Source organism: Myzus persicae, unplaced genomic scaffold, assembly GCF_001856785.1.
Source record: "Myzus persicae strain clone G006 unplaced genomic scaffold, MPER_G0061.0, whole genome shotgun sequence".
NCBI lineage: Eukaryota > Metazoa > Arthropoda > Insecta > Hemiptera > Aphididae > Myzus > Myzus persicae.
Window position 1 is genome coordinate 16890 of NW_019104203.1, and position 14090 is coordinate 30979.

The following is a 14090-nucleotide window of genomic DNA, read 5'->3' on the forward strand; positions in this document are numbered from 1 at the left end:
TAAGGTTTAACGTATACGTATGACGTATCTATATAATTCTTATGCTTATAGTACTTGCAGGATAAAATATTGTCGTTATAGTGAATCTTGGGACAAAAGAAAATATTCAAACTTTCCAAAAAATGAATGTCAGTAATCTACTTTGGAAAAGAAAGTTTTAAAAAAATCATATAAAAATATAAAGATAAACCATAAAATACCGAAAAAATTACAAATCTAGGTATATAATATTATAGTAATATACCACGTGATTCATAACCATGATAATAACTGGATGTTGATGAATTTTTAATTTTTTCCTTTAACCCTATTTACTATGGTCATTATATTTTGGTACTTTTTTAGGTCATCACTCATCAACATCATTCTGCTATAATAACAATAATACTACTGCCGCAGGTGTCACTGTAGACGAGCCTAGTCGGTAGTCGACCTCACCGCCAACTGCGGCAATCACCTGTTGAACCTGGTCGAGTTTTCGTCGTTCCGGGTCATGGCGGGTCTCAACCAAGGGTTGAGTACCGTGGGACCGACACTGCTGTTGAGTACCGTGACTACCAGTTCGCTGGTCACCTGTCACCGTGTTCGTGTACCTATAAGATGGTATGCTGTGCACTTAGAGTTACGCAATGCTTTAAACACCGTTCATGGCCGATACCATCCTAGAGATCTTTGACAAGTTTGTCGACGGATGGGTATACAACGGGCCGACGTCCACTTCATACACCACTACTTCCCCGCCATCTGAAGTTTATGGCCAACACCAAACTAAAGTCGGGTTGTGGCGTCGACAGTTCATGTACCTTCCATTATTTTCTATAGCATTATTCTATTCTGTACAAATCTCGACCTGGAAAAAATTAATTTAAAAATTCATGAGTGTTGCAATAGTACGCGCTGATGAATTGGAACTTCTATACTTCTTTATTTTTGATGTGAAACATCTAATGCGCCTTTAAAATAAATAATAAATTTTCCTTAAATAAATCTGAATATTTTGTTTTTGATTACCTATGCCATGTTTATTTCCTTTAATAAACCATCCTTTCAATTTTCATGTTCAACTGTGAAATGTTTCATTGTTTCAAATTTCTATGTTTCACATCTGCAAGGAATCTCACTTTTTTTAGACAGCAGGGCAGTAGCGGTGAATGAATTCGATTTCGGCTCGTTGTAGGTAATAGCAGTTGCCGCTGACTGCGCCGTCTCGACACACTATACTGTCACCCACACGCCGTACGTCGCCCACGCCTCGCCCTGACCATTCCACCGCCTTGTCAAAGATCTTGAGGCTGGTGTCCATCATAAACGGTCTGAAAAGCAACGCGTAGCTCTTGGTACACAGCATAGCGTCGTACACGAACGGGTGACAGGTAACGGGCGAGCTGACGGTTAAGTCTCCGTACTCGACAGCAGTGTCGGTCGCACGGTACACGGACCCTCGGATCGCCACTATGTCGCCGTCCAGGACAGTGCCGCCAAACTGCCAGAGCAAAACTAGCTCCACAGAGAACTTGGCGACCGCGGGGCGCTTGTTGAGGCCCATTCCCTGGAACGGCGAAAACTCAAGAACATCGTCCAAGTTGACATGCATCACGTTCAACCGGTGGTTGCCGTACTTGGCCGTCAGGTCGACTAAGCTCGCCAACAGCGACACCTGTGGCAGTAGTATTATTGTTACTATAACAGAAAGATGTTGATGAGTGAAAAAAAAAGATGTTGATTGATGACCTAAAGAGTACCAAAATATAATGACCATGGTATGTAGGATTAAAGGAAAAAAAATGAAAAATTCATCAACATCCGGTTATAATTATCATTCGTTATACTGTCGAATTTAAAGTATGTTATTTGAGAATAATGCAAGTAATAGTAAAGTAACTTATATATATATATATATGCAAATGTTATTTATGTTTTTTAGCTAATTTAGTCAAAATAAATGTTGGAGTTAACATTTTAAGTACAGTTCATGTTAATAAATATAATATAGCGTATCCTATATTTATATTAAATTGGATACATAAATTAATTCTAGCATGTAATGGATTCATTTTACCAAAATTGGAGTTACATTTGTACTTTTTTATTTTTACTTGTCAAATTAACATTTTTCGGTATCTTGTGCAATAGTCATGATTTGCCGGTGCAAGTAAATTTTTATATTGAGAGATTAATAGTAATAAGCGCTTTTTACAATTGTGGTCTACATTTTGGATGTTCTAAGTGTTAGATTATTATTAATTGATGAGTTATTTAGAATACATTTAATTAGCCTGTTAGTTGTTCTTTTTAAGTTACCCGCATTATTGCGAAGAAAATTAATTTTTCGTTATTTGTTGATATAGTTTTGAGGCAATTTAAATGTGACCATTTGGGCTTTATACTGGCTAATGTTTGTATCATATGACTTACCGGCTGCGTCACCCCGACTTTGTTATCTATTCGATCGAATTCCATTCCACTGACGACGAACACATTTACCCGGCCGACGTTGCCAACAGCACCCAGGGCCGACTCCAGCGAACAGACGACTTTCCACGGTACGTGCGTGGTGTTGACAAACACGTAGTGCACGTCCTGGGCTCCACCGAGGTCCAGGTACATCAGCTTGGACACGCGACGGGTCTTGTCCACATATCCCATCTGTTCCAGCGAGTACAGGTCCCTGGACACGACCGAACAGTAATCAGAGGTGTTGGCGTCGGCGTTTTGCACCGCCGACGCCTTGGAGCTAAGGCCCGAGCCTTCGAGGTCTTCGTAGAACGAGAATTCGCCATTAATTGGATGCACCGCCTGTGCAGTGGACTTGCACCGCAAGTGCAGGTAATAAGCGAACATCACCAGGGAGAACACGAACACGAACACTGCCGTGATGAAGGACTGCATGAACATAACCGCCAACTTTTTGGTTAACGTCGTCCACCGTTGATTGTTATTGTTATCGACGATCGTGCTCCTGTCCATTTTCTGTTTCGGACGTGATAACGTGTTCTGCAGTAATACGCAGGTGGTGAACAAAATATTATTACATGTATCTAATGCTAACCGCGAATCATAATGTACAAACAAAAACACGTTGTCAGGTTATGAACGTGTTTATAATACAAATACGTCTTATAGATAACTATGATAAGGTAGGTAGGTAAGAAATCAATTTTAAAAGTTATTTAATGAAATGATCACAAGAAACAAGACATTAATTAATTTGTTTTCGGGGATAAATTTCCGTGTCGTGTTTATTGATACAACAAATCTATATGTATAAACGAGACTGTTTCGAATAGCTGCTTCATAAATCATAATCAACGCAGAGCCGAACGTATTGAAGCTATCGATTTTAAATTTTGAGGGTAGATTAATATTGTAATTTTTTTAATTGTTGAATTTTCACACATTGCCTACCAAGGTGGCTGAGTTGCATTTAAAGCCGCTCATTACCGTGCTCACAATAAAAATAAAATGTATTATTTATATAAAGTACTCACCAAGAAGGGTCCACAATCCATCGCAAGCGGATTGCCTACCTGTTAATATATTGCACTCATTATTATCACGATAGAGTCTCAAATAGAGTTATTATATACTATTCAAAATTCAAATAGGTATTAAATCGCTGAAATTGGATACTATATAATTATTTAAGTAGTACGCTGAGCACTGGACGAATATCTTATTTGTTTATGGGTACATCACCAATTCAGTGTTTTATTTAATGTAATTAAAGTGTTTCCGACCATAAATTCTGTTAAACTTTCTTGCAATCATTTGCGGTTCGTCCTTAACGATTTAATAGCACCGGGGTGGTATACAACATCAGCTATCAATATGGTCATCATGAAGTATTAGGGCTTTACATAGCCTGGGTGGCTGGGTGTTAATATCATATAGATCTAAAAGGATTGGACGTAGAACGGTTAGGTAAACGTCGTATGCATCGTACTCAGTGTCAGCTCGATAGAGAATTTTAAGAGGACACTGCCTCACTATAAATTGATTATATAATGCGTATATATGTAACGTTTTTAAATAAATGATACAATTTGTGGTGGTCGACCTCTAGCATCTACGTATGGCAGGGGTTACCAACTGACGAGTGACGGACTACGAACCCCAGTTTTACAGACTCTTATCTGGAGTAGTTTTTACATTTTTTAAATATAATTATAAAAACTATATACGTGTGTAAGTGTTATATAAAATATTACGACAAAAAATGTATTTAAGTAATTGGTACAGTTAATACAAATACAAATTTTAAAAAAATTTACCATTTATTAACGTGTGTATAATCCATTAAAATCGTTTGGGACCACGGAAGTTCGGTAAGTTTCAAAACAGACCTTCATAAAAATTAGTTGGTGACCTACGATCTATTGTCTCGTGAGAAGTAAAAAAGTTCACTGATAGATATGCCTCACTTTGAGTTAACAGTGCTGGCTGAATTTAAAAAATTTGGTATGGACGTTTCGTCATTAGCTTAGATTGAGATAGATAATCGTTGTTATACCATCACAGATTCACTTTATTTTTGTCTTATGCACAGAACAATGCTTGTGTGTGTGTGTGTGTGTGAATACCCAGTAGGAATAATATTATACTATCTATATAATACGTAGTTTATTTTTCGTGTGTCCACAAATAAAAACTCAAAGGCGGGCAACTGTACAAGGTGTAACGGAATGACCTGACAAATGAAAAATAATGTTTGTTCTAATCAATGCTTAAAAATTGTTGTAACTGTTTTGTAATATATTTTATAATTTTTGGAGTAATTTCATTCGAACAGTTCATACTGTTGCAGTGTAACTTAAAAAATATAAAAATTTATAAGCACAGCTATTTTTTACAGATATTGTAAGTTCAAATTTGAGCAACTCAGAAATAATATTTTTAGTTATTTTATTGCATTAAAAATATTATTCATGGGTAGGTCGTAGGTACTTGAGACTTTGAGATTACATTATTATATTACATACACTATACTACGGTATACACACAATGATTATTTCGACCAAATGTGAATGTTTCCTATGTCATATGCCTAATAGTAAAATTAATATCATACAATTTACTTAGTAATATTACAAGCTGACAGACCGTCTTCGCTCAGAATCGTTTTTCGTATACAAAGATTATTAATATAATCGAACTCAAATTTAACACATCCATTACTGTGACTATCTACACTCTAGACACTTAATGTACCTACATCAGAGTCTTACCCGCTTACCCTCTATTTTTTATTTTACAATATCGCAATATTTTTTTTTATGAATGTTTAGAGAAGTATGTAGTGAATAATCAAACGAACAACATAATAATTTAAAATTGTGTATTTAAAAAAAATATATATATTTTAATACAATCTTTGTAATTAATTTATGCATAATTATGTAGAGATCACAAATTGGATTTTGTAAGCTTTTTGGTAGATTAGGTACTTTTATACTAATGTCAACATGTAATATTCAATGCCTATACTTAAAAATACTCCAAATAATATAGGTATTATGTTTAAAATAGGTATTGAACTTTAAAAGTAATCATGTATTATTTTATTTACGTATTATACGTATAACTTGATATATCGATGTTTAATCAGAAATAAAATGTTTGTAGTTATATTTAATTTCTTTAAAAATAAATAAAACCATATACTGACTCCAGTTTTTATCAATATATGACTATATACAAAACGAGTAGAAGTAATATAGTAGTAATTATATATAGATATTTAGATTAATCACTAGTTAATTAGCTCTTTCAGGCCCGAATTAATTGTAGTAGGGAAAAAAATTAGGGTTGTATACATGTTATAAAAGGTACTTGATTAAAATTCTCTTCAAGTTTGAACGATCTGGACCAAAGATACAGCTATGCGCATTATAATTTCTTGCGTGCACATTACAATGTACATTGGGCTTCCTAGCATAAAACACTATGCATATTATAATGTGCAACGGGACTTAGGTGATAAACTTATTGTTTCATAAATTATACAACTTCATTTATGAAACAAAGACATCATATTGTATTGTCTTTTGTGCACAAATTGTAAAAAATTATTTTAAAAAAATCTTTAAATCAATAGTTAAATAAAATTAGTCATAGCGATGATGCCTCCTTCTCGGTTTAGATTTAGGTACTCGTGTATGATGATTGTTGGAAGTGTGTTTTACCCGACGTTGCTTAGTAGAATTTTTCAAAACAATTTGTTTGGTGTCTTGCAAGTCATTTTGTTGGTTAACTGCGTCGATCTCTTTGCATGCATTATTCTGACTTTCTTTCTCAACACATCCAGTTATTTCAAATACAAAATTGGGGTTGACTTTTTTCGGTTTGAGCTGACATACTTCCATAATTTTAGTTAATTGATCTAAATATAATTCTGTTTGATCTCGATTCTCAATGTGACCCGAAGTAATAGCCAATTTGATTTCATTACACACTAGTTCGGCAAGGTTGAATACTTTGGAATGATCCTTTATGAATATTGATCTATGTTTCTGAAAAAATATTACGATTATGAAGAACTTTTGTAATTAGGTATGTTGATTTTAGTGAAAAGTATAGTTATTTAATTTAAAAAAAGGACACAGGAGTACAATGTTTGGATATATAATGGGCATTTGTTCATAATAAATTAATACCTTGATGTGAATAAATATTATTAATATGAAACAAAATAATGATAAGCATAACCTATAAATTTGGATTCATTTCTTACCGTAATAATATCGCTATTAGCAATGCTTTCGTCATTTATTAACATCATGAATTGTTCTACACCAACTAGAAGATTTGAAGATTCCTTGAAAAGTATTGAGTAAGAACAAATTTGTGCCATTATTTTCCATCTACAATTCCCTTCATATTTTTCGAATAGATTAATCAAATCTAATATCGGATTACTACCTTTTTCGTATTTTTCCATTATAAGTATTAAGTCATCATCCAATGAGTCATGATCTTTGTTTTTCACCTGATTTTCAGTACTGGTATTTTTCAAATGACTTTTATTTTCGTTCTAGACATTACAATATATTATTTTACTATACATTTTTACAGTACACAAAGTATTACAACTTAATAGGTACAACTGTATAATATTAATATTTATTATATGATACTATTATACGTAATATATTATCTTAGGCTAATGATCCACTTGCGGAACATCCGAGGCGGAATTCACCGAAAAATGTCCTCAACATTTAATTAGAATCAGTGATATCTATATCTGTGTTTTTCTACTCGGAATTTACAGGTTTCAATTAATTTTACATAGACATTTAACATTTTATATTTCGAGTGTGGAAATATCTGTCGGCTTTACGGTGGCTTTACACATTTTATGGCAGAAAAATGCTTTAACCTTGTCAAGGGTTTGCCCTTAAGATACATTTTTTCAAAAAAAAAATGTAGAGCCGCAGTTCGTAAATACTTAGCATTTTAACCAAATATTTATACAAGCATTTTATAAAAAAAATTTTCAAAATGTAGGTATAGAGATACCTATTGGATTTTTTTAAAAATTATTCAGTAGACATTTTAAATTCTCAACTTTTTTTAGTTTTTACTCAATAAATGTCGATATAAAATGTATACGGTAAAAAACCTTGAATATTAAACAGGTACAAGTCAATTAAGTACCTATTTAGTATTCAGTTGTTCAAAATTCATACAAATTTTAATTTTTAATTTAAATATCTAATAGGTTTAAAAATTGAACTCTGTTTTTAATCTTTGTTAGTCGTTACTTGTCCTTAAAAACAATTTAAAAATATCAAAAATACATTCAAATTGAACATATCAATTTCCAACTTCTCCAGTTTTTAATATTAAAGTTTTTTAATAATAATTTATTCTTACCATTTCTATGCAAGTACAGACCAATTCTCTGAAGATTGCAATGCTTTTCTGAATTGCTCTAATCACCGTGAAGTCGTGAAAAGCCATATTTACTGCTATTGTTATAATTTGTTTAATGAGAAAAATATCGTCTTGGGTTAAATATGGAAGAGTCATTAGAGATTTTGCGCATTTAACAACTAAATGAGGATCTTCTGGTTCCATACTTATGATGTCTCTGACAAATTAAAAAATATATTTAAAATAATTTTATGGTATCACATATAATAAATGATTAACTTTGGTTGGATTATATTTACTTGATTAATTCTATTATATTGAGTAAGTCTTTTTTTACTTTTTTCAATTCATTTTCATTGCTTTTACTTTTATTATTATCATGATGATAGTGATAGAGTATTTTATTTGTCATCAAATGCATTCTGTGGAAGTTAAAATAAGGATTTGGTTCATTTGATAAGATAACTGCTTGCTGTATAGAATCAAACTCGTCTTCAGTAGGGCACGATATATTGCTATTCAGATATTGTCTTTGAGCAGTCATAGCTATTGCAAGATAATAATTCCACTGAACTGTGTCTGGATCTAACTCACATGCTGTTTTCGCATACTGAACAACATTTTTCATTGATTTGCCACCAATGTCTAAACAAACTACAGCATGTAAAGCATTAACTGCAGCTCTTGATTTCGAATCCAAATTGTTAAATCTTGTTATCATTTCAAATAACTGAAACAAAAACAATTATACAGATTTCAGCATTAGGTATAAAGTTGATAGTTAACTGGTTCACTGATGTTCCTTGTGTCCTCCCCCCTTTTAAAAATAAGTTGTTGAAATAACGTTTTTTAGAAAAAAAATTTAAATGTTAAAATGTTTGGTTCATATTTATACAAAATTCAGTTATTTCGTTAAAGTGTATATTTCCCTTGTTTTAATAGCATCGGTATAAGGTGACAATATAATATGAATTTGAATAATTTTGATATAGGTACCTAGTAATATTTTTAATTAGGTAGTATAAATAGTGAGTACTTTATACTTTTTGGTATACCTAACTCATGGGTGGATTCAGAAGGGAGCACCTGGAGCAAGTGTTTCTCCCTGTTCACAAAAAAAATATATAACATAATTTTTTTATTTATTATTAAAAAGCGACATCGTAAAAAAATATTTTTAATTTAAGTGCCTCTCCATAAACAGAATCTGGATCTGTCCTTGACCTAACTATACTCTATAAATCCAGATCCACTGGATGATATAAAATCACGATATAGTTACAACCCTGACACCTTATTTTGTTGATGTTACAATGTCATATAATGTGTGTATTAAATTTATACGTATGTGTGTTATATTATTAATTTAATTAAGTATACAGGTAATAGGCAATTGTTATATAAACTTAACAACAATCCAAAGGTAATTATTAATATAATTATAAATATACAACTGCATAAACATATGTTTAACTAAGTATTTGCATTTGGTGCGGGAGCTTGAGAGTTTCATCATACAATTATTTTATCATATATTTATGTTAGAGTATTACAAATGCCTTATATAATTCCTGCTATAAGGATTTTTTCTTCTGATCTCCTACTTGCACCTAAAAAAAGTTTTGTTTACCTGTACCACAGATTATCGATTGGTATAATAAATAATGATATTATATGTACCTTTATAGCTACATAATATTATTAAGGTTACAACTAGAATATTGGGTTATATGAACCAATGTATTAGATAGGTAAATAGGTAATTAGTTATTACATCACTATAACCAGTTGTACATTCAAGACTTACAAATAAGAGTTAAATTACTAAATATATTTTTTTTCAATTTTTAAATACTTGATATTAGGTAGATATAGCCATTTAGGTTACCTACCTTTATAAAAAGTATATTTAGAAAAGTCTATATATAATATAAATTTAAATATTCTTGCATAATATTATGATGTTTTTTTTTTATGGTGGATATATTATCGATGAATTTGTTATTTAATTTCGAGTAGTTTTGAATTACTTGTGTATCTTGACCATATATTCTAGAGTTCAAGATAGAAGTAGGCATTGGGAGAATACTTATATGAACAATTATTATTATAAACTATAAAGGTATTCCGAGAATACTTGAATAAAGTTATTAAAAACTATTAGTTTAGGTATAGTATAGTATAGTATAGTATAAAGATGATATATTTTGTGGACGGAGAAAAAGCTTATATGATTCTAGATAGGTACTTCATAATATTAGCTTTGATTTTTCTACGAATATTGAGTAATTTTGTCTTACCTGTTGACATTGCGCTCTATTCACAGTGAACAATACGTGACACAATGTAGACATAACGATATGCTTCAATCCATCTCTAATTGCCAAATATTGAGGTTCATTTTTATCGTCTAATTTATCTAGCCATTCCCAAATATTTATTAATTTATCGTGTGCTCTGTCTGCTTTGTTTGTTTTAAATAGTCCACAACTGATAATAAGATTGCTTATGTACCTAAAAAATGCATATATATATATAAATATGTATATATTTATATAATTTGTATCATATTTTTTTTTATCAACATAACGTCTCTACCTGTAGTTATAAGTTAAATAATTATAAAAAAATAGTGCTGAATGCGTGGTGGTATGTTATGATATTTAATTCAAAAATAGCTATAAATAATAAAAGTAAAAAATGATTCGCATTAGAGCTAAGCGTTAAAACCATGCTTGCTGACATTGTTCACGTTGTTAATGGTTGCCAGATTCAATATACTCGTAAGGTGAGAATATCGAATAATAAACCCTCAAAAATGTACCTTATCAATTAGAAAGTACATTTTACGACGTTGGGAAAAATCAGCCAACTAAAAAAATTGAAAACAGTGAACAATGAAAATAATAAAAAATGAACCGTTGTAAAAATTAATGACTATTCTCTCTGAATTCTGGAATACCTACCTAATTTTTGTATTATTAAAAATCAACATATAACAACTAATAAATAAAACATTTTTATGTAGAAGGATAAGTATTATAGGGGTTAATTATTAGAAAGATTTTACGGAAAATATATTAGATATAATTTTAGCAATTTAGAAACAGATAGGTGAGCTAAGACATTAAAAAATAAATAAAAATACATTGACGTATTTTTATAACTAATATAAATTATGCATTACATAATATAGATCAAGAAATAATAAGATATATTGGAATTGATGGAATAATTATGACTATTTATTACTTATTTAGCATACATTTATAATTTATATGGATTATTCCAAAGCAAAAATCAAAATATATTTACTTTTCAAATGAAAATCTGACTGAGGAAATATTCGTATTGTATTTGCCATATTTTTTTTCAATTCGATTAACAATGTTTTTTTTCCACACTGCAGATTCAAAATCCCAAGTAAATGGACATTGTAAAGTCTTCAAATGTTTTTCCGTAACTCTACTAAATCTATTATTAATAACCATAGAATCTTCTGTACTAACTTCTGAATTACCAATCTCGTTTATAACTGTATTGTCATTTTCAATAACCACTTGTTCAGTTGCAGTTATTTCTGGAGTTAACTCTTTAAATTCATTGTAAGGATCAAATATCGAAAGATATGCAAAATGTTTGTCCGTAACAAATACGTTGTCATTACATGCTTCCAAATCATTAAAAACGTCCAATTTGGGTAGAAGATCTTTAATAATTGCTTTTGAATTGTTTACCTTCATATAATTTTCATCAGATTTAATCGTTTTACTTTTTTTGTTTCTACTGCAGCTTTTAAAAAGTAACCAAATCATGTTTTATTAAATCACGTTAATATAAATATATTTTACACATACATGCACAATTATCACAACAACTATTTTAAACTATACATAGATAGCGAAAGACTTTATTTTAATTCTATGTTATTAATTTTCTACAGTAAAAAATGAAAATATTACTGTCAAATTTATCAAAATGAATCAAACAATTATTTAAATGTAACTTATAAACACTACTGTGCATCAAAAACACAATTAATTATTATCTTTAAGTTTCTGTATAATAGGTATACTAAAACTAAATAGATAATATGTATAATGAGCTAATAACCTTGTAACATACATAGTGCTTCACTTAACAAATACAACTTTAATAGTAGTATAAAGGTAATATCTATTATCTAGGTACCTCCAGTGGAAGCAATGCGAAAGCAGATCGGTTATAACGAAAAAAAGGTACCTAAGCAAAAACTACTAGCTAGTAGCTACCTTTATCATAAACTTAATATATTTCAATCAAGGATATACAATTAAAGTAGATAGGTTTGGTTTTGATCAATAATTGCAATTTAAAGTTTAAACTAATGGCTTGAAACTCTTTTGATCGGAGTTTCAAGTATTTTAATATTCATAAATAATTTAAATCATACTGTATGTAAAATATTTTTATTGAATGACACTATACATTTCTCGCTAAAATTATTATTCTATAAAGATACTTATTATGTCAATTCATCCGCCTCGTTTATTCAATTACTCATGTATGTCTATTGTACATGTATAGGTATCATTAAAATATTTTTTTTGTGGAGTAGGTATCTGAGTACCTAGCCATTTGCATTAATTCTGTTGTAAAATAAATACCTAGTTAGTCGTCAAACAATTTAAATTTACTGACAAGCTAACTAATATAAAGTAATAATTATAAAAAATTAATTTACATAAATATTTGTGAATATTAAATATTAAAGAACAAAAAGTATTTAATATTTGAACATTTCCAATTAAAAAAAAAAATAACTATTATCGGTAAAGATCGGATGTTGGTAAATGCATTGAAAATTTAAAAAATCTTCATGTAAATATGCACTTGAAAAGCTCAAAATACACAAAATAATTTTAGAAAATTATTGCAGCTAATTATTTAATGTAAAATCAAAATATTTTTTTTTTTTTTTTGGTTTTTACGTTTTTATTCTATCTGTTACATAAAAAAAAACACAATAAGAACAATTGATGGTAAATAATATAAGATAAATTCAAAATATAAATGATAAAAAAATGTTATATCAATAAACTACAATATTATATACAATTTAAACATTATTGGAATAACAATAAGTATCGATGATTATATATTATATTCCATGTCGATCTCTGTAAAATTATAACGACGGTTTGTAACAATGTGTCTGTAGGTTCCCAAAAAAACCTTGTTCCACTTCAATGCTTGTTAATTAGTTGTTATTGGTGCCTACTTTAGACTCGAAAATATTTCCAGGGTAAATGTTGGATAGAGGAACCCTCGAAGACCAAAGTGAACATTAAATAATTAATTAATACACCTTGGTTTACTTCAGAAATGTCTTTTAAAACTAGCAAGCCTTTATTTTTATTAATAATTTTAGATCTTATATTTATTTTAGCTAAAATTTGCTTACAGTTTTTAATGCTATTGACATTATCTTCTTGTAGATTTTGAATAACATTTTTAAAATGGTTCGAAATCATCTGCATATAATATTGCCGATTCTAACCAAGTACCACCCCACCGTGCTATTATATAGGTTGGCGCTATAATGACTAGGTAATGGTTTATTATGTAACATTTCATGATATAATTGAATTTTGTAAGGAGTTTTCAAAAATATCTTTTTTCCGTTGCTAATATTAAGCGTTTTTTCCATGAAAAATAATATACATACTTTTTTTCTGCGATCCGATAAATTCCATGATCAGCACAAGTCTCGTGAATAAGATTGAAATAAATTTTTTTTTAATTATTGGCAGCCTTAACCATGCATCGGATAACATTGACAAAACTTTTTCGTCGTTACCTCCCTCTGGTCATAATAGATACTCTGAGACTAACTGCACGTTTTGAGTTTTCTTTATGTTTTTAACTTTTAAGGCATTTTCTTCGATATTATAGGTACTTTTTTAGACGTTTTCAATCGTATTATTTGTAGCGAATTATAATGATTAAAAAATTTGATTTTACTCACTGCTTCCTCATTATTTAAATATAACCACTTAATAGTTACATAACTGTTTTAGGTCTTGGATATTTTCACTATTTAAATACTTACCCGAAAAACAATAAGAAAAAAAACCGTCTATACCTAATTTTTGTTACTATTGTTAGTTTGCAGCTACAGGCTACAGCCGTTCTGTAGCTTACGCAGCGGCCGCTTTAGCTAGTTAGTACGAGAC

At 30.2% G+C, this 14090-nt stretch overlaps 2 protein-coding genes across 3 annotated transcripts; both read right to left on the bottom strand.

Annotated features, from left to right (window-relative positions):
* Positions 1-45: 45 nt before the first annotated feature.
* Positions 46-4194, bottom strand: LOC111039959. 2 transcript variants are annotated; one of them, XM_022323637.1, is made up of 4 exons: positions 2416-4194; positions 1122-1657; positions 1012-1064; positions 46-850 (listed from the first exon to the last, which is right to left on the bottom strand). In XM_022323637.1, the coding sequence occupies exons 1-2, from the start codon at positions 2965-2967 to the stop codon at positions 1127-1129; spliced, it is 1083 nt and encodes a 360-aa protein (XP_022179329.1). In that variant the 5' UTR covers positions 2968-4194; the 3' UTR covers positions 46-850; positions 1012-1064; positions 1122-1126. The 2 variants fall into 2 exon arrangements, with proteins under 2 accessions (XP_022179329.1, XP_022179327.1); XM_022323635.1 differs by having other exon boundaries at positions 1012-1657; positions 2416-4190.
* Positions 4195-5578: 1384 nt separating this feature from the next.
* On the bottom strand, positions 5579-11690 carry LOC111039953. The gene is made up of 6 exons (XM_022323625.1): positions 11191-11690; positions 10176-10389; positions 8175-8605; positions 7876-8092; positions 6731-7030; positions 5579-6509 (listed from the first exon to the last, which is right to left on the bottom strand). The coding sequence occupies exons 1-6, from the start codon at positions 11688-11690 to the stop codon at positions 6105-6107; spliced, it is 2067 nt and encodes a 688-aa protein (XP_022179317.1). The 3' UTR covers positions 5579-6104.
* Positions 11691-14090: the final 2400 nt, after the last annotated feature.